Consider the following 22491-nt stretch of genomic DNA (forward strand, 5'->3'; position numbering starts at 1 on the left):
TAATTCTCCCTGATTTAAATTTAACAGCTTCAATATCTTAGGCATCTAAAGCATGTGGGGGGGAAAAATCTATTTTAATTGCCAAGCAATAAATGTAGAACCCTGGCTGCTATTTGTTTTCTTGTGAGCATATCGAATCTGTCTGTTGTCTATTTCTAACAGAAAGTGTTCTAGTCTTTGAAAAGATAATGGGAGGCTGGTGGCAGATGCTTCCAAGACAGAGGCTAAAGGTTAAAGGTACAGACTGTGTCCCTGCTCTCTGCTGCCAGGACGCTCATTGCAAAAACTGCACCCAAGCACAGTGACATCCACTTAACATTTCACCCACCTTTTCCCATAGGCTTAGGCTACTGATCTCCCATTAAATACACATACAAATGGTTCAGTAAAATAGTCCACAAAACAAATCTGACAATTCACAGGTCACCTGATCTTAGACCCTCCCCAACTTTACTGTGGTTGCTATTAGCCACAAAGCATCAGATACAGTGATTCTTAAACTTACCGGGAAAAGCCATCCCACGTAAGAGCTACTGATCTGATTGGCATTAACTCACCTGCTTTCATAGAAGGCTTTAATTGGATTTCTAGTTGGTGTTCGACCTATAAAAATCAATCACACATGCAAGGTAATCAGTGGATTGGCAACACATACTTTGAAGAGATTTTCAAATTCCCTTTAAGCTGACAGTAAGAACATCAAATTTATAGAACTGAAAAATAAACCTAAATAATTTTATATTTTCAGATGTTTTGAGTTTTAGGATGGCTTCAGCAAAATGTTACACAGCCTCATCTGACATCCCATTACATGTGATCATTGACTAGATACAGCAGTATATAAATCTGAATCAGAGATGGTACCTGTCTTCAAGGAGCTCACAATCTTATAATCATGTTATGTTGGATAATAACATCTCAGCTTCCTGAGACACTAAATACCCCCCCAAAAAAACCAAAAAAACAAAAAACAGGAAAGGCCTATATGCTGAAAGTATAGAGTAAGGGAATTTCAGGCATTGGAGAAAGCAAAATACTCAGGAGAGAAAACAAGAGAATGAAAATCTAGAATTCCTAGCCCACACAGCTGATTTCTGACATATGTATATGTACCCACATACAGATGTACATATGCAAAAATGTTCAGCATGCTATAGAATGAGCCACACACTTGGTGCAAAAACATTAAACAACTCTACTGAAGAGTCTTTTCTTTAAGAAATAACCATAATGGAGGAAAAAATTTTAAACAATTTTGTTTCCAAAGTCTTCACTTTACCCAAAATCTCAAGGTGGCATATTTCACTACAGAAGAATAAATAATAATTTGTTGTTTCAAATAAAAAATACAAATCATTTATAATTACCTAGTGGAATATAACACTAACGTACTTCTACATAGACAGAAATGGAAAACTTCAGTGACTTGACCAAGATAACGTAACAAAATAAGCACAAATCACCTGAGAGTTGATTTATGGTCCTCCATTAATCCAAGAAACCCACCTTCAAAAGTTTTAAAGGGAATTCAACTGTAACCAAAGAATCTTAGGTGAAATACCTTGCAGGTCTTCTATTTGTTTTTGTAACTTTACATGCTGCTGAATTAGATCCTTGATTCCCTCAGGGTCATTTTTACAGAGTTTTTGAGCTTTTATGTTTGCTTGTAGGGCCCAGTCATATTCCCCCAGCATAGAAAGAGCAGCACAATAACGATAATGACCCTGTTCCAAAAGATAAATTTAATTTTTTTCTCAAAAATATGCTTAAGTTAAAGAAAATAGATAAGGAAAAATATTTTGCTTGAAAACTGATTACTTAAAATGTTAGATTAGGAACCTATCAATGAAAAATTTTTTAAAATGTTAATACCTCTCAGGAAATAAAATTACCTAAATGAGCTAAAGTGAAGTTATGAATAAATAGTATTTATAATAATTTTAACTAGAGATCAGTATTTTTGCTTAAGAGATTTTTTTACCCCAAAGAAAATAATTCAACCTTTATTATATTTTACAAGTAAAGAATGAAATAATTATTTTGTGCCAAATAAAGTAACACAAACCATTCATTATAAATAAGCAACTTGATTTTTTTCAAAATATTTTAAGACAGTAATAGTCTCTAAGTCATTACATTCCCTACACTTTGGAAATCAAACAAATTTTAGAACTGGAAGGAACAATCAGCTTATACAGTCGTTTTCCAACCCCTCTGAAAAGCATGGTCACAGATAGGGGGTGCATCTAGGCTAGATCTTCCATTCGGCTTGCTCTTAATCAGCTTTTAATTATTTTATTTCTAAGCATAGTTCTTGGCTTTAAGAAAAGGTCTGAAAACCACTGATTTACTCAATTCCAATGATCAGGGCTTTTTATTTTGTTTGCTACAGAACCACAGTCCTGGCTGGCCCCATTTATGCATTTTGGGAAATCTTCTATCTCCAGGATGAACGTTTTAACCTAGAAAGCTAGCATTACCAAACCTGGGGCTAACTCAACCACCCCCTCTTCTAGCTACTCACAAACTGATCTCCCATTGTAGGCACAGTACCTCCACTTGAGAACTGACTTACCCGTGAGAGAGGCTAGAAACTGGCCCAATGTCACACTTACTTAGAGGCAAGCCAAAGAATCCTGATCTTACGACTCCAGATCCAGAGCTTTTGCCTCCTTACTACAGATTTTACAAAGAACATTCCCATTCTCTGAGAAACTGCTAAATCAGAAATAAGTGACCCTTTTAAGAAAGATGAGCTTTTCACTAAAAAAAAGGCCAGGAACAACCATGGGGACCTTTGTTTATGCAGGTTTGATACACATATAATCCTGCTCTCGTGCACCAACCCAATCTGTGAGTTCTGAAACATTTTTTTTTAGTCGGACTATTTAGATTCAGATCAAAGATCCCAATTCAGATTGCATTTGCTTAAACTTTGCTTTTCCTCAAAAGGCATATGAAGACAGATCTCTCAGATATGCTACAAGACCAACATCCTATCACCCAGGACTATTCCAACTTCAAAATTAAGGTAACTACATAAAAAAAAACACACACACAGCATAAGATATATGATAGATTATAAACCATACCTGCTAAATTTCTTTCTCTTCCCCATCCCCCCTGCAACCTCCCACCTTCCTCATCTTTTGCCGGGTCCTTTTCCCTAAATTCTGTAAAACCTAGCATGAAGTCTATCGGTTGAAAAATGAATTTATTCAGGTCTCACTGCTGAGGTTATTTGAATGAAACTTAAATTAAAAGGTATCTCAGAGAATTTTCTGAACCCAATTACAATACAAAGTTTTGCTTTTCTCTGACATTACCTCATTCTCTATCACATATATAGAAATTCCCTGTTGTTCGTCTGCCTAGCATCCCCTCCTTTTGGTGCCACCATGTGCCTACTCCACACAGCAAGGGCAGGACTGGGACTAGTGCTCCCTCTCAAAAATGACTGGGGAGAAGCATATGACCCAGGAGACTGACCAATCAAAATGCACCATTTTCCAGGTCATAGGATCAATCCACTGGTGAACACATGGCTCAATCAGGATCAGTCTTGAGGCATCCTTAGGTGTACTGTATAGATACTAAAGGAGATTCTCTTGCCACTAGAATTAACAGTTATTAAGGATAACAGTTTGGGGTTCCCACCCAAACTTTTACCTTTGAAACTTTTACCTTTGAAACTTTGAAAAAGGTAAAAGTCTTTTTCAAAATGAAGCCAAGAGAGCCCACACTCTAACTACCACTTGTGGTCAAGATGAAGTTAACAGGGATTTGGATTTACACTCTTGCCTAAAACAAACAAACAAGGACAAAATATATGAAACAAGGTTTGCAAGACATTGAGTGACTATCAGGCAACGAAAGAGAGTGACCCTGGAGAAACACAACATAAGCCCTGAATGGAATTTTCAGCTTATTGAAGAATTCTAAGCCATGGCACAGGGAGAAGGAACAGAGGCAGGGACTGTAGTCTCAGTTCTGGAGACAGAGACAAGAGACCAGGAGAGCCAAGGCAGCTCAAGTTCACAGGGCAGAGGACCAGAGAGGAGACTGCAAAACAGACACCTCCAGAGATCCTCACACAGTCCCAAGTTGAGTCTTGAGGTGAGTACTAATCAGTACATGCATGTGGGACAACTACCCAAAACCCAAACCAGGGAAAGAACCACTCGAAAGACTAATAAGGAAACAAGAGTCAGCACTCACACAGGGCCAGGAATAATTCCTGTTTCCACCAGCCAGAGTGGAAAACATAATTCATGGAGTAACAGGCAGAATATTCAGAAGCATTTTGCTTCAGATGTGAATAAAAAGGTAGCCGTTGACCTAATACCACTATGGTCCCACCTATAAAAGCTTAAAACAAGACTCCAAAGAATTACACTGTTTCCAAGTAACTTTACTGCATCCCAAAAGGAAGCTCAAAAATATTTAGATACACAAAAACATCAGTATCACAAACAAAAGAGTCCTAATACATCCCTCAATATTAAAAGGTTCTTATGGACATCTGTGAGGCTACTGGTTTGTATGCTATATAACAATATCAAAAGGCAATGCACAGAGAAATGTCAACAAATGTCTACTGATAATACCATAAAAATTCCCACACTTTGGGATACAATGACACACCCTCTCTTAAGCCTGAAAGCAGTGTAGGGCAGTTGGCAATGTACCAGTCTTCTCTATCTGGAAAGAAGGGAGAACAATGGCCCACCCTCACAGAAATTTACAGAGAACTTTCTTAATACAGGCTTATATCCTAGAGGCATGACTCAACAGGTTTAGGCTCATAGTTAATCTCAAGTAGAAGTACAGAATGCAACTTGCACAGTTCACCTTTGCTTCTGAAGTTTAAGCTACCTTTTAATGAGCACTTTCTTTCCAGTAAAATAAAATGAAAAAATAACCTAGATGTAGTTACCACATTTTTTAAATACTTACTAGGATTTGTGTTTTGCATCTATTTCTGCAATCATCACAAAACATCCCTATCTAAATAAAGTGAATGAACCCACATAAATATAGTCAACAAATCTTTGACGAAGATAACAAAGGTAATACAATGAAGTAAAGACAGCCTTTGCAACAATGATGCTGGGGCATCTACATGCAAAAAAAATGCATCTAGATATTATATTCTCCATAAAAATTAACTAAAAATGAATCACAGACCTAAATGTAAAATGCAAAAAATGGTAATGACTTTTTAGATACCATACCAAAGGCATGATCCATGAAAGAAATAACTGATAAGCTGGACTTTAAAATTAAAAACTTCTGCTCTCTGAAAGCTGCTGTCAAGAAAATGAGAAGACAAGCTACAATCAAGGAGAAAATATTTAGCAGACACATCTGTAAGGTCTTAACAGACACCTCATCAAGGAAGGTATACAGTGGCAAATGAGCATATGAAAAGATGCTCCACATCATATGTCATTAGGGAAATGCAAGTTAAAATGAAATACTACTATACACCTATTAGGAATGCCAAAATTCAGGACACATGCCATTAAAACAACACTACAATGACCACAAGAGACAATACCAAATGCCAAGGAGGATATGGAACAGCAGGAACTCTCACTTGTGGCTGGTGGGAATGCAAAATGGCATAGCCACTTTGGAAAACAGTTCGGCATTTCCTTAAAAAACTAAACATTCTTGGGACGCCTGAGTGGTTCGGTCAGTTAAGCATCTGCTTTCAGCTCAGGTCATAATTCCAGGGTCCTGGGATTGAGCTCTGCGCCAAGCTCCCTGCTCAGTGGGGCGTCTGCTTCTCCCTCTCCCCCCGCTCATGCTCTCTCGCTACCTCTATCCTATCTCTGCCTCTCTTTCTCAAATAAATAAAATCTTAAAAACAACAACAACAAAAAAAACAAAACTAGGGGCACCTGGGTGGGCATCTGCCTTCAGCTCAGGTCATGATCCCAGGATCCCAGGATCGAGCCCCACATCAGGCTCCCTGCTCGGTGGGGAGTTTGCTTCTCCTTCTCCCTCTGCCCCTCCCCCCAGCTCCTCTCTCTCGTGTCTCTCAAATAAATTAAAAACAAAAACAAAAACTAAACATAGTCTTGTCACATGATCCAGCAATCCTACTCCTTGATAATTACCCAAAAGAGTTGAAAACATGTCAACACAAAACCCTGCACATAGGTATTTATATCAGCTTTATTCAAAACGGCCAAAAGTTGAAAGCAACGAAAATGTCCTTCAGTAGGGGCTCCTGGGTGGCTCAGTTAAGCATCTGCCTTCAGCTCAGGTCATGATCCAGGGATCTTGGGATCAAGCCCCGCAATGGGCTGCCTGCTCCGCAGGAAGCCTGCTTCTCTCTCCCCTCTGCTTGTGCTCTCTCTCGCTATCTTTCTCTCAAATAAATAAATAAAATCTTAAAAAAAAAAATGTCCTTCAGTAGGTGAATGGATAAATCAACTGGTGCATCCAGACAATGTAATATTATTCAGCATGAAAAAGAAACCATTATCAAGACATGAAAAGACATGGCAGAAACTTAAATGCATATTATTAAGTGAAAGAGAAGGCTATCTGAGAAAGCTATATACTGTATGATTCAAACTCTGACATCCTGGAAAAGGTAAAACTAATGGAAATAGGAAAAAGATCAGTGGTTGCCAGGGGTTTGGATAGGCAGATCAGAAGATTTGGGGGAACAGTGAAAATACTCTGTATAAATCATAATGATGGATAAATATCATTACACATTTGTCCAAACCCACAGAATGCGTAACACTTAGGGAATGAACACTAAGATAAACTATGGACCTTGGATGATTATAACGTGTCTGTGTAGGTTCATCAATTTTCAAATTATACCACTCAGCTGGGGGATACTGATAATGAGGGAGTCTATGCATGTGTGGGGGTTTATGGGAGATTCCCTTCCTCTTAATTTTGCTGTGAACCTAAATCTGCTCTAAAAAAATAGTTTTTTAGAAAGTGAAAATTTTCTGTTCAATAAATCAAGCCAGGAATAAACATTCTACACGAAGTCCTCAATGCAATTCAGAATATTTTAGTACTCCTTTTTTTCTAAATTGATAATAGAAAATTCAAAGGTAACTCTAGAAAACTAACTTCAGGGTCTGGGTTTCAGTATTAAGAATTCTATCATCCATAGAATAAGTATTTATGGAGCAAGTGACAAATGCTAGGTTCAGTGATCAACAAAGATTCTGTATCAAGCACAACAAACTGATCACTCTCAAACAGAAGCACATCCAATGCTGGATTCTAAATCCAGTTTTGTCTTTTACTTGCAAAAGTCACTTTACCTTTCTGGGACTCAATCTCTTCATCTGTAAAATGGCATTTAAAACATTTAAGTCATAAAACATTAAGAGACATTTAAAAACAGACTCCAAAATCTGGATGCAGGAGTCCACCTGGGGAATTTCACAATCCCCAGACTCCTCAGCCACATGAATCATAATTTGGGGGAGGGGCTCTAAAATTCTATGAGTAATACTCACTTTGATTTAAAAACAAATTATGTAAAGCCAGGAATGAAGTCTGAAACATGTATCTTTCTGTGTCTTATCTGAAGCTCTACTTTAAAAAAAAGTCGGGTATTTTTGTGATTTAGGAACATACAGTGATTAATATCACAAACACCCAGAATTAATTGCTAACATTTTGCTGTATTTGTTTTAGATTCTTTTTTACTAGAAGAAATAAAACCATACAGATATGGCTGAAATAGTCTTTGTACCTCTCTAATCTTTCCTTCTCTAACTGCCCAGAAACAAACATTATCATGAGTTTGATAGGTATCTTTCTGGCCTATAATACGCTTTTACTGCTTTTTTTCATTCAACACTATTTTTTAAATCTATAAATGCTGATAAACCAGTTAACTTATTCCAACTACAATCTAATACTCGATTCGTTCATTCACTAAGTCAACAAATATTCACTAGTAAGTGCTTGCTATGTGCCAAGCAGCTTGTCAGGCAGTCCAGATTCAATAGTGAACCAACCAAAAAGATCCGTCCTCATGGATCTCACGTTGTATGGGAGGACACACAGTAATGATACATACAGTATGTTCAATAATGTTAAATGCCAAGAGGAAAAAAGTGAGCAGGGAAAAAGGGTAGCAAATGTCTATACAGGGATAGCCTTGGCATTTTAGTAATGTGGCCAAGAAGTTTTCACTGAGAAGACTTTCAGTAAAACATGAAAGGAAGTAAGGGAGCTAGCTCAGGCTCTGGGAAAAGGCATTCTAATTCTAGGCAGAGGGAAGAACAAGTACAAACTGGGAGTGGGCCTGGCATATATAAGGAACAGTTGAGGAGGCCAACAGGTCAACAAAGAGTGAACAAGGGAGAGAACGGTAGGAGTGAGGTCAGAGACATAATGGGTGTTTAAGGAAGAGGGAAAGATCAGATCAGAGGCACAACTCTGATCAAGTGAAAATACCATATCCATCCCTGCTTTATCAGTGGATATGTAGGTATCTGCAGTTCTATGCCATTAAAACAGCATTGCAATGGCCACTTTGCATATCTCAACATGGGTACATATTGCAAGAATGTCTGCATTCTTAGAATCACACACTTAGAATCAAATAATTATAGCATATGCACATCATAGCGCTCTCCAGGTTGGTTGCAACCAATTCTCACCCACTGGTTTATGGAAGGTTCCTGTTAGTACACACATCCACCAATACCTGGGACTACTGGTCTCTTTAATTTTTGCCAATCTAAAGGACCTAAACGATATCACATTGCTTTACTTACTTAGGTTCATGTAGGTCTGTTTGGAAGCTCTCTATTTTGCTCTCTTGGTTTTGTTTTTCTAACTGTATAATTTTAAGTGTTAGGAAACAGAACATAGTTTATTTCTATTGCCCATTCAGGATTTCTCTTCTGTGAAATGCTTGTTTATTCACTCGCCCATTTTCTACTGGGTTTATTATAGCTCTTTGCATATTCTGGATATAAATCCTATCAGTTATATATGTTATCTATATGACAAATTATCTCCTCCCAGATTATGATTTCATTCATGGCGTCTTTTGACATACAGAAGTTTTTCAGTTGGATATAGTCAAATTTACGTGCCCCCCCACACACACTGATTTGTGCAATGTATGTTATTTAATAAATCCTTTCCCACCTCAAGGTTGTAAAGACAGTCTCCTACAACTTTTCTCCTAAGTTTTAAGTTTCATTTTTCATAGTAAGGTCTTTAACCCATCCAAAATATGCAGATGCTGACATCTTAGTCACTAAGGTACCCTCCAGCTCCTCAACAATTCTACATGCTACTTGTCCTGCTCAGAGACACATGGCCTCTCACTGCTGTGTTAAGTCTCCTTTCTGATTATGGAACTGAAGATTCCCCTCTCACATTCTTGAGCTTGGCATAATTTTATCCAGCATTTTTACATATAAATTTACATCCTGTACACAGATTTTTCACAAAGTTATATGGGGTTACCTGCCCAATGTAAAGATAAAAGCAACTTACCTTTGTCCAATTGCTCTTCAGGATAATGGCTCTCTTTCCATCACCAAGTGCATTTCTAAAAAGAAAAACAAGAAATATTCATTTTTATTTTTTCATAAAGGCATTATAAATTGTGTATCTATTTGTACTTCTTGAATTTTCCAGATATAACCTAGTTAAAAATAACTTTTTAATTTTTAAAAATCCATATATGTCCATTATAGGAAATTTGGAAAATACAGAAAAGTAAAACAAAAGGAAAAAGTCACCCAGAGTCACAATCACAACTACCCAGGAATAACTACTTTTCATATTTCTGGAGTATTTCCTCCACATATCTTATCTACATCTTACTTGTTATTATCTACATAGTTTTTCTGCACTATTTTTGCACATCAGCAAGACTTCTGATCTCCAAAAAGATAACTCCCAGATCTTGCACACATGAGCTAAACTGCAGTGAACAGAGCATAAAAGTTGAGACACAGATGGGAGTTAAGTTCAATACAATCACTAACTCTTCTCGGGACTGTTTAGGAAGTTATTAACCTCCCAGGCCCACTTTCCCATATGTAAAATGAGGATGATAATTCTAATTAGTTTAAGCCAATCATGGCAATCTCACTCTCCTTTCTACTGGCTGGTTTGGGGGTAGTCATGTGACCCAGTGCTGGCCAATGAGAGCTAAGAGGACTCATCACTCTTAAAAATAAGATTACAAGGAAGAACAAAACTAGGTAACTTACACTACCAGACAGAAGTACCTACTAAAAGACTATATATAGTTAAAAAAAAAAAAAAGTCTATCCAAAGATAGATGACCTGACCAACAGATCTGGATAAGCAGATCAGAAACAGATGCTTACATACAGTCGCCTGATCTATATGACAAAATGAAGTGCATGGAGAAAACACATTCTCAAGAAAGAGTGATGAATCAATTAGACATTCATACCCATCTTGAATCCTACCTCTCACTAAATGCAAAGTTAAACAATCAAGCTTTTAAAAGAAACATAGAACATTCTGGTGATGCTAGAGAAGGCAAAGATTATAAACAGAACCCCAAAAGTGCTTATCATAAAGGAAAAAACTGATAAACGGTACTGTTAAAATTAGCATCATCCATTTGTAAAAACAAAACAAAACAAAACACACAAAAGTGAAAAGGCAAGCCACAGAATGTGAGAAGCTATTTGTAATGTATATATTTGACCAATGGCTCAAATCCAAAAAAAAATTTTTTTAAACCTAATGAATAAGACATTCAACTCAAAAGAAAAAAAATAGCAAAAGATCCAAACAGGCACTTCACAAAAGAGAATATCCAAGTGGTCAATAAGCATATGAAAAGATGCTCAACTTAAATATCCTTAATTGACTTAAGGAAATTCAAATTAAAATCACAGCACTGTATCACTACATACCCATCAGAATGTCTAAATGAAATGACAAAAAATAAGTGTTAGCGAGGACATGGAACTGAAACTCTCATATGCTGCTGGCAGGAGTGTAAAACAACACAACCATATAGGAAATTATGTAGGAAAGCTGAATATAAGCATACCTTCGTCCCAGCAACTCCACTCCTTAATTAGATTCTCAAAAGAAATGAATACATATGTTCACAATGATACTATCTGTAAAAGCCAAATACTAGAAACTACCCAAATGTCCATCAACATTAGAATGGATAAAATGTGGTATATTCATGCAATAGATGAAAACTGTACAACTCCATGCAACAATATGGATCTTGAAAACAATGCTGAATGCTAAACATAAAAGAGCACATACCATGACTGTTTACATTACACAAAAACAGGCAAAACTAACCCATTGCATTGGAAAATGGGATAATACTCAACCTGGGGAAGAAGGTGGGTAGACTAGGAGGAACAAGGGGGACCTTCAGGGGTACTGGGGCTGTGATCTGGGTACCAATAACATGTGTAAGGTTTCTGAAAATTCAACCTATAAACTTAGGAATTGTACACTTTGCACTGTGTACTTTTTTTGAAGATTACAAGAGTCATTCTTTTGCTGGAGACTGTAATGTCCAGTTTAATATCTGAATTACAGTAGCCAGAGGAGGCAGCCTGAGGTCCAAGTCACACAGAGGCACTAGAAAAATCCTAGGTCTTTGATGACATTGTTGAGGCACTAAATATACAACCCTAGAGCCACCTTCTTCTGGACTTCTTGAATGAGGTTAAGTTTCCTTCACCATTTAAACAGGGTTTTCTGTTATTGGCAACCAAACACATCCTAATACAATGGCACACCTCGTCTCCCCACTGCTTCCCTCCACGAATACTTTTAACAACTGCCTATACTGTTTCCACTTCCTCTCATCTCAACCCACTCCAACCCAGGATCCACAAGCTTCCCATACACAGCTCTCCCTATGGTAACTAAAAGATGTCCATATTGCTCAGTCTAAACTCCATTTGGCTTCTCAGCAGCAACAGACACTACTGGTCACTCTTTCTCTTCCTTCAATGATGTCACACCTCTAGTTTTCCTCCTACCTCTCTGGCTACCTCTTAACCATCTTCCACGCAGGTTCATCTTCCCTTATATGGCCACTGTTTGTGTCCCTCAAGGCTCAGTCCTAGTTTTCAGCTCACCCTTGCTCTACACAGTGGGTCTCAACCTTGGTTACATATGAGTACCATCTGGGGGGGGTGGGGCTGTTAGAAGCCTAATGCCCAATTAATTAAATCAAAATCTCTTGAGTTGGGGGTATTTCTCCCAAGGTCAATTCCAGGGTGCAGTAAAAGTTGAGAACCGCCTTCCCAAGCAATCTCATCCACATTTGCAACTTCAAATCATCTAGGTTAACTATCCCAAATATGTGTCTCTTGTTGAAATATCTCCTTGGAGTCCCAGACCCACATAATTCATTGCCAATGTGAAATTCCAACTGGGATCCTTCAAGGACACTTCAACTCAGGATGTCCAGGAGTGAAGTCAAGTTCTACTTCCTACAAATGTGTCTCTTCCAGTGATCCCAGTGTTAGGGAGTGAGCCTATAATCCATGAAGTGGCTGAAGGCAGAGTTCATAATTCCAAACACCAAACCACAAGCAACCTCCATCCATTTTACCTCCAAAGCATCTCAAATACTTCCACTTCTCCATTTCCACTACCATTACCCTGCTCTAAGCTACCATCCCTCTGGCCTAGAGTACTGCAACAGCCTCAACCCAATTCATGCTACATCTCCTCCAAACCCATTCTCCTCGCTACAACTAGATTGATCTTTCTAAGGTACTAATCATGCCATCTCACCTCAATTTAAAATCCTTTACTTACTTCTTGATGCTCTTCAAGGCCACAGTTATGTAGCCTACAAGACCCTCCTCAGTCTAGTCCCTGAGTACCACTCACTCCCCTCCTTCTCTGTATTCAGGCCACCCAGCACACTATTAATTCCATGAATGCAACATCCTCCCTTCCACTGCTGGCCCACTGTCTAGAATACAGGAGCTGTGTCTGGTTTTGCTCATTTCTGACATAGCTAGAAGCAGAACTCCAATCGTACTTACTGAATCAATGTAAAATGTTATTGTTATAATATACAGTACAATAACCACTATGATAACTGTAGTTACAATCAATACATTATGAATACCATACATATTAGTGTGTATACACTATATAAATAAAAACACTAACGTATTTTCACATTTACTAGCATATGACCACATCCTCCTACTAAAACAAAGTAGACATAATAAATGACATGGTGTGATTGCTCATCCAACCCAGTGCAGCGGAGGTGTACATACTCTGGAGAGCAGGTATGACTTTAGCAACAGCGATACATCTGTACAATACATCTACGAAAATAGGAAAACTCAAGAGATGCAAATGGTTACTTACTCTTGAAGACTATGTGACAAAATGGTGAGAGTACTGAACAGAGGGCAAGAAAGAATATTCTAGCCTAGATGCTCCAATGGAATACATGTTACATGGCGAAGTATTATTTCTCCAACCCTCTCACCTATTTCTTCATATATGATATGGCACATTTTGCCCCAAAATGTTAGGAGTGAATACGTATTTCTCCCTCCTCTAGCTTCCATGTGGATTTGCTAGATTAATCATTTTTGAGCTCTCTCCTTTCCCACCCCTCACTAACTTTTCCCGAGGATGAATAATGGTGGGGAGGGGCACTAATCCTATGTGGTTTAGCCTCTTCTTTTTCTCACTCTTTGGAATCTTACACTGAACACCATCATAATACCAGATCCCCTTTTCCTCCAAGCTTAAAGTTCACAAAAGTCCCTGTTGCCAGTTCTTTCTGTGACCATGGGTGAACTAACAAGTCAGCTGGCTATCACACTGTTCAGATAAGGCCCTACTCTCCAAACACTGTGTCAGCACCAGAGGCAAGACTAGATCACCATCTGCCTTGTCTTCCGTTTCTATTTCTTAACTGATTCTGGACTTGGAAAGAAAAGATGCTATTTACTCACTCTCTCAAACCACAGTATATATAAGAACTTCACAAGACATAAAAGGATTATCACTTTTTTTCTTCCCTATTATAAATCAGCACTTTTAGGGCCTGACCAGACCAACAAAGAAATAATGCTACTCCCCAGATTCCTAGATCTTACAATGAAGCAACAAAAGCAGAATTCAGATGTAATGGTCAGTTACTACCAAATATGCAGTGACTGATAACCATCAAATGAATAAACACATAAATTTAAATCAAAAGTTAGTGTCTGGAATTAAAATTACATAAGCTCTGGGGCGCCTGGGCGGTTAAGCAGCTGCCTTTGGCTCAGGTCATGATCCTAGGATCCTGGGATGGAGCCCTCCAGCGGGCTCCTTGCTTGGTGGGGAGCCTGCTTCTCCTCTCCCTCTGCCTGCCGCTCTGCCTACTTGTGCGCTATCAAATAAATTTAAAAAATAAAATCTTAAAAAAAATTACATAAGCTCTTTCATCCAAGTAAAAGCAATCAGGAATTTATCTACAGATATACTTTCACCTGAGTGTAGAATGTAAGTAAAAAGATAATCATTACAAAGCTGTAATTTTTTTAAACTGGAAATAATTTATATTCTAATACAAACTAACCAAAGCAGGAGTAATCCACTGAGTAGACTATGGAGCCGTCAATCAGAGAAAGACATGTATCATATGATCTCACTGATATGAGGAATTATTAATCTCAGGAAACAAACTGAGGGTTGCTGGAGTGGTGGGGGGTAGGAGGGATGGGGCAGCTGGGTGATGGACATTGGGGAGGGTATGTGCTTTGGTGAGCGCTGTGAATTGTGTGAGACTGTTGAATTGCAGACCTATACCTCTGAAACAAATAATACATTATATGTTAAAAAAAAAAAAAGACAGCAGGAAGGGAAAAATGAAGCGGGGGAAATCGGAGGGGGAGACAAACCATGAGACTATGTACTCTGAGAAACAAACTGAGGGCTCTGGGGGGGGATGGGTTAGCCTGGTGATGGGTATTAAAGAGGGCACATACTGAATGGAGCACTGGGTATTATATGCAAACAATGAATCATGGAACACTACATCAAAAACTAATGATGTATTGTATGGTGATTAACATAATAAAAAAAAGCTAAAAAAAAAAAGACTATGGAGCCATGAACATAAATAAGGGTATATCTCTATATACACTAATATGCAACAAGCTCCAAGATTTAAGTATTTTTTTTAAAAAAAGCAAGAAGTACAACATTATGTACAGTATGCTCCCACCAATGTTAAAAAATACACACACACACACACACACACACACACACACACACACACGTATATACACATTACATTGAATCAAATGAAACTGCCTACATTCTGGATTATAAAAATAGTAACTTCATTTGGTTCAACATACTAAGTGCTTATACAGGCATAAGATATTATGGAAATACACAGAACACTCACACTGAAGCTCCTCCCACACACTAGGATTTTTTTTTTAAAAGTAGGTTCTGCACCCAACATGGGGCTCAACTCCTGACCCCAAGATCAAGAGTACCACATGCTCTACTGAGCCAGCCAGGTGCTCCCCACACTAGAATTTTTTAAATTCTCACAGGAACATACAATTGCCTTGATTTATACCTCTGGGCCTCAGAGAAATTCAGAAAAACACAAAATGAAACAAAAAACCAGAAGTCATTTAAAGTCTATCTACCTGCTATTAATCATAAGTTGGATTTAACAGAAGAGAATATCTTATGATGGGTAAACACTGAAGGTCAAAGTAAATGCCAAGTTTAAAATTCCATAATTTTCCAAAGTAAATTAAAAAAAAAATCCAAGGCTAAGCTTTCCCTTTTTCCAATTCCATTTCCCCTTACACAGTTTATCACATTCCATCAAAGAATTCAAATTTCCACATTTGAGTACCAGAAAAAAGAATGAAACAGTAAAGAGGCACAGTCTGATGATACACCTCACATAAATGCTGTAACTACAGAAGCCATAGATACGCCTAATTACTTTTTTTAGATTCTCTTTTAAAAATATCTGATTACTTCAATTAAAACTACCACTCTAAAATTCCCTATAACTGCCAAGTTGTATTTGTGAAGTGAACTTCTGGAAGACCTGAATAAAGGACATCTCAGCCACGACCGGCATTTGGGATACACTGCACACAGTCCCGAGCCTAAAGGATTCAGCAGAAGCTGTGGCAGGAAGTAGCATATTTCCACACAGCCCCCCAATCCCATTCCACAGATTTCCAAAGGGGGACATCTGGAGGTGCACACGTCTGAGGAATGTTAAAAGTTCAGATGGGCTCTTGGCCTCACATACATTCACCCAAAGGTGGTACAAACTGTGACTACCTGGCATTACCACCACCAGCACCGTGACCATTTCTTAATGAAGCACTTTCCCCACGCATACCTCACCTCGGGCTCCCCACCATTGGTCTTAAAACACTTATATTTCTCTTCTTTCGAGATTACTTTCACTTATTTTATCTTTGATGTTTTAGTGAACACTGCTTTTGTTTTTTTTCATCTTATGTGCATTTTTAATTTTACTGTATCACTTTTTATCACATATTTCAAGTATACATAAAAGTACAGAGAATAACATTAATATAGTCGACACCCATGTACCAGCTTAGCAAGATCTTAACATTTTGCCGTATTTACTTCAGATCTTTTGCAGAACTGTTATAGTCGACAACCGCTGTGTACCACTTTCTCATCTCCAATCTTTTTCCCTCCTTCCCTCCCCAGAGATAGCCACTCCGCTGATGTTTAACATGCCCATGCATTTGTAAACATTTTTAATACATACTAGGTATTAACTATGATATGTTTGTCATTTTGCATATTTTGACATTATATAAACCGCATACCATACAAATCATTCGGCAACTTGCTTTTTCACTCAACATTGTCATCATTTTAACTGCTGCATAAAATTCCATTGTATGAATATACCATCATTTATTTATCCATTCCCCCATGGATGGACATTTAAGTTGTTTCCATTTCTTTACTCTTACAAACAATGCTATTGTGAAGGCTTGTACGTATCTTCTTGGGTACACATTTGAGTTTGGAGGATAGGAGCCTAGAAGTGGGCTGCAGAGTATGCACATCTTCACCTTGCCAAACTGCTGTCCAAAGTGATTGCACCAATTTACACTTTCTCCAGCCGAGTATGCAAGTTTCCTTTGTTCCACATCCTCTCAAACACTTGGAATTATGAGGTTTTTAAAATGTTTGCCAATCTGATGGACATGAAAAAGAAACTCAAAGTTTGTAATCTGCATGTCCTATAAGGATACTCATGTTTATTGACTATTTGAACCATTTATTTTTTAATCCTTTTTTCAGCTTTCACATTGCCCTTTCCATCGGGATTAAGAGTAGATTAAGAGTAGAAACTCTGCATCCAGGCTGCCTGGGTTCAAATTCTGGCTCCATCACACCCACCTAGTTTCTGAGGATACTTTGCTTGACCTCCCATTCCTGTTTCCTCATCTGTAAAGAGATAGCAGCACCCACCATGCAGGGTTGTTGAGGGTTTTTTGAGCTTGTATGCATAAAGTGCTCAGAACAGTGCCAGTGTGTTACCCCCAGGTGTCCCACAGCTGCTCAGCCAGATTCCCATGACAGATCTACCAAACCTCAGATGTGAGAGCTTCAAAACATCTCAATCATGGTAACTCAGCTAAAGGGCATGGTCCTTCTGTTTCAATGGCACGAGTGAATCACTGGCAACGTGTTCCTTTCTGAAGTCACATTATCTACTCACTGGGTCAGGAGTGAGATGTACTGTAAACTCAGAAAACATTATCCCTACATTACTGAGTAAGTCATATAAACAATGTGCAAGAAGGTGGGAAACACCACCAAAGCTGTGTGGCACAATGTTTCTGACATTACATTGGCATTCAATACATATCGGTGATTGCCTGAGAAGGAAATGCTGCTGACCTGCCTCTAGTGAAAACTTCGAGGGGTGTTGAACCACAAGCTAGACTCTATCAGGAAGTAGGTACAAGGATTGACACACAACCCTGCTCTTGACCTTTTCCTCACCAGGCTACCTGGCTTCTGTATTTCTACTTTGATGCACCTCCTTTGCAGCGCAGTTTTAAGAGGATCCTCCTTGAGTGTCTAGCATTCAACACTCATGAAAGCGGGCAGAAACCCCCCGGCTTGCCTCTCCACTCTCAGAGCTCCCCTATGCAGAGTGGATGACCTTTCTCCCAATCAAGGTTTCGATTTTCACAAGAGGCTAGCCAAGTTGCCAACCTATTCATCTTGAAAGCATATAGATTCACCATCAAACAGCATAGGATATCTGCAATTCTGGACCTAGCCAGACGCAATAACCTAAGGACATTTGCAGCTCATTTCTTGTCAGAACCAGTTGAGGACAGTGGTATTGATGGAAGACTGTGTCCAGCCCATCCATTCCTCTAGTCTAGATAGCCTCGCTTTATCCACGGCTTAAGCCATCTAAAAGCTGCATAACGTTAATACAGCGGTATTCTCCGAGGTGGTTGGATTACTGGTGATTTTTATTTTCTTCTTTTTAAACTCTTGTATTTTCCAAATTTTCTACCATGAGAATGTGTTCTGTTTATAATAAAAGAAAAACAAATGTTATTTTTAAAAGCTACATACTTGGAATATACTCTCTTCCCCACTCCCACCCTCCCGCATCCCAACAATAAGTACTTTAACTAAAAACCACTAGTATCAGACTCTCTGCTTTGATCAGAAAACTCCACAAAAAAATTTATTTGTGAAACCCAAACTGCACTTTCAGGGAGTTTTCTGCTTTGAACAGGAATGTGCCTGAGGTTCTTCTCTACTCCATCACCCAGTCCATGTTACTTGTGAGCCATATAAGACGTTTCTTCCAGAACTAAACATCAGGAAAACTGCTTCACCTGAGCAACTTCTGTCCTCTTTCTTCATGGACAGTGAGAATCATGTAACTTGTCAGGCTTTCTCCTTTTATTTTGGGCAACAGAAAGGTCAAATACAAATATGAATGTAACTAATAACTGTGCAGGACCTTATCCCTATAGAGCTTTATTTTGAGGATCCCCAGCTCTAAATTGGTTTTTTAGTTTATTTTGTTGTGTTTTTAATATTCTTCTACTGAGCAGATTTATTCCTGAAGCCACTCTAAGCCCTTCTTACGGTAAGGCAAGACACGATTAAATGTAACAGCATACACTGCTCAATATTAATGCTTGTAATTTATATCCAAAATATTTGAAACTGAGGGACAACAAAGTCATGGTGCAGTGTCAACAATCTTTTTCAACTAATAAAAACTCAATGCAACATAAGAAACGAAGAATTAATTATGTAAGAAATTAAAAGAATTAATTATGATTTCACTCTGATGGTTAAACCATTAAATTTTTTTTCTTTCACTTACAAATGAGATTTACTTTATTTTTTATATCAACATATAGAAAACAGCAAAAATTCTTCTAGAATTATACAGATTAATTAAGAGAGCTAAAGGAGATAACACAGGTATTATGAACAAAGACTTCAACATCACCAGGTAAGATGTGTGTTCAAATCTTGACATCACTACTTATGAGTAAGTATGAGTCCGCCCGAATGTAAGTGTGGAGAATGACATTACCTAGTGAGTGGACTGTGAGAATCAAGGAACAGTGTAAAGTACTCGAGACAGCACATAACATGTTATCCACTCAGTCAGAACAGCTGCCGCTGCTGTTGTTCGTATAAAGCCTACACAGCCCCTTTAACCATTCAACTACATCTGACAAAAAACTACTAAAGGATTTTCTTGTATACCTGCAAAACACAAACATTTCTCAAAAATGGGTATTTAGCCTAACAGCTCAGTGACTGGAGTACTCTAACCAACTTACCTAAACTGTCCAGTGCGGAGAAAACAAAGAGCTCGGTTACCATAAAGAAGATGATTTTCAGGTCTTTAAAAGAAATAATGTTTAGTCAGTAAAGTACATTACATACAAGGCAAATAAAAAGCACACAGAGAGTGTAAGGCACGAAGGAGGCTTCCGCAGCCCTTGCATCTGGGCGGCGGCGCGGGAGGGACGGAAGGCGCTGAGACCCTAACGGGCTAGGCCCTGGTCCCTCTACTCCCCACCAGAGTAACCTGGTTCGCGTCAATCCACACTCACTATGTGCGAAATGCCCTACTTTCTCTGCCTAGCTCACAGGGATGTTGTGAGGGTCAAATGAGACGTATTAAAAAGCTAGCGAATCGTAAGTATGGTGTAGGTATAAAGGACAGAATTATACTTATGTAAGTCAGGACCATACCACTTTGACAAAGAAAGCCTGTAAATTTCAACAATTTAAATAGCTTCATTTCAAATTTTGTCTTTTCTAGCTTAATCTGTTTCCTTCCTCAGAACAAAGCAGGAGCCTTCCAGATGTGGTGTGCTCCCCTGACTCACTCATGCCCCACGGAGATAGGCAAGGCAGGAAAGAGAGCAGCCGTCTACAGCACACCCTCCAAAGACCGCTATGATACCAGACGGCCCAGGTGAAATACCAGTAGGAACCAAGTATGAGGCACACATGTAGGGACGCTATGAAATTCCAGCAGCTGAGCAAACAGAAGATGAGGTAGAGAGAACACACACTCTCGCAACAATTCCAATTATTATACTTTAAAAGTTCCCTCTCAGAAAGCAGAAATTCCTGAATGGGTATTAGTAACTAGCCCTTTTTGATTAGCGAATAATTTGGAAGGTATTAGCTGAAGGCAAAATGAGAACAAGAAAAAACAGGTGGGCTTACACTGGAAAGCTTGAGAGAAAACGGGGCAGGGTAGAAGCAATATTCACAATTCTGCCTGACTTGCTTAAATTCTACTACTCAGTTATTTCATCTACCCAGGCCATCCCTAACACTTCTAATGCCTAGGGGCGAGAAAATATATTCTACATAGCAAGTTGAAGATCCTCTCTCCAATTCCTCGCCTTGCTTTTATTTCTCCTGACTAGCATTTCAACTTGATCCGCCACACAATAAGGATCTCATTGTTCTATTTTGCTCTTACCTATATTCAATGGCTCTGGTGTAATAGATAATAGCTATATCAAATCTTTCTTTTGAAAACTCTTCATTTCCTTTCATTTTCATTAGCTCTCCTTGCTGAGAAACCAAGGTGAAAGAAGACCCATCAATTAAAAGCAAAGACAATCAAGAATGCCAGTATCTAGGAAAAATGGTTCTGGGCTTTTATCTCTGATAACAGAAATAAGCTAGGAGATTATTTATGTAGAAAATGAGAACCCAGTATCTAATATTTTGGTATATTTATTTTAAAAAATCTGTCTCTGATGACTCAAAGTTAACTTTGTTAAAGGAATATTAAAAAATAAACAAAACCACCACATTATGAGTAACAACTAACAATTTATCCCCTTGTGTACAGTATTTCGCAGGCCCACTTTTAAAAATACCTATTGAGCCTGTCATATAGCAGGGAAAAAAAGAGATGCAAGGTAAAATTTTCAGTTAGAAGATATGATATTATTCAATAATCCTGAGTGCCTAAAAAATATATATATATATACACAAATTGGTAGCATAGAGTCAATGTTGAATAGATTAACAAAAATGAGGCAGCAAAATTAGCAAGAATGAAATCAAAGATGCTATAGATATAATGGAAACTGTTCACTTCAAATATTCAAATTTTCAAAATAAACAGATCAAAATAAACTAGATCCTGTAAATGGCTTTAGTAAGTGAATTAAATAGAACACTAAATATTTTCCTAACTCCTTCTTTAAAAATTTAGTAAAAATCATATTTCCCAGGGCACCTGGCTGGCTCTGTTGGTGGAGGAATGTCACTCTTGATCTCAGGGCTGTAAATTTGAGCCCCGCCTTTGCGAATAGAGATTACGCAAAAATAAAATCTTTAAAAAAAAAATTTCCTTTGAGTGAATTCTATGGCATATGAATTACATCTCAATAAAGCTGTTACCAAAGAAAACTATATTTCTTTAACTAATTAAAAACCTTAGTTTAAAAAAATCAAATTTCAATTAACTCTTTTAAAATACATATATTTAAATGTTTATTATTCAGTATTCTATAAATTTACTTTAATAATATATATATTTGAAATACATATGTAAATTAAAAAATTCTGATCAAGATGTTGTTTTCCTCTTCCAAAAAAAAAATTCCAATCAAAATTTATTAAAATTTTCCCTCAAACGTGTTAGTGAATTTTACAACAGTTCCTGTGTGCTGACAGACAGCGGTTTTACTGAACTTTCTCTGAATGTTAATAAAAGTTCTAACAGATAAATTTTAAAATATACTTACAAGTAAACATTTATTCTCACCTCTATACATTCCGCACAATTTTGAGTTTTAAATTCTTCAAGCAAATTGCAGTTTTCTGTTACAACTTTAGTTATGTGATACTTGTCTAAATTTTATTTTCAGGAGAGAGTGAGAGAACATTTGTTTAAAAAAAAAAAGCAAACTGGTATTG

General features: G+C 37.9%; 1 protein-coding gene across 7 annotated transcripts in view; it reads right to left on the minus strand.

Moving 5' to 3' along the window:
• The window catches only part of TTC3 (tetratricopeptide repeat domain 3), a 115620-nt gene that overhangs the window by 74062 nt on the left and 19067 nt on the right, over positions 1-22491 (minus strand). For 4 of the 7 annotated variants that reach the window (XM_073890345.1, XM_073890321.1, XM_073890405.1 and 1 more), the window contains exons 8-13: positions 22340-22425; positions 21038-21132; positions 19875-19937; positions 9508-9562; positions 1562-1724; positions 558-603 (exon numbers count right to left, since the gene is read on the minus strand). In XM_073890345.1, coding sequence (XP_073746446.1) covers positions 558-603; positions 1562-1724; positions 9508-9562; positions 19875-19937; positions 21038-21132; positions 22340-22425 — 508 coding nt within the window. Of the gene's footprint in view, positions 1-557; positions 604-1561; positions 1725-9507; positions 9563-17105; positions 18532-19874; positions 19938-21037; positions 21133-22339; positions 22426-22491 lie in introns of those variants that run through there. The other 3 variants (XM_073890473.1, XM_073890460.1, XM_073890439.1) reach the window with 2 other exon arrangements.

The sequence above is a fragment of the Callorhinus ursinus genome, unplaced genomic scaffold (assembly GCF_003265705.2).
Source record: "Callorhinus ursinus isolate GAN/ISIS: 27379988/994484 unplaced genomic scaffold, GSC_fseal_2.0 scaffold1, whole genome shotgun sequence".
NCBI lineage: Eukaryota > Metazoa > Chordata > Mammalia > Carnivora > Otariidae > Callorhinus > Callorhinus ursinus.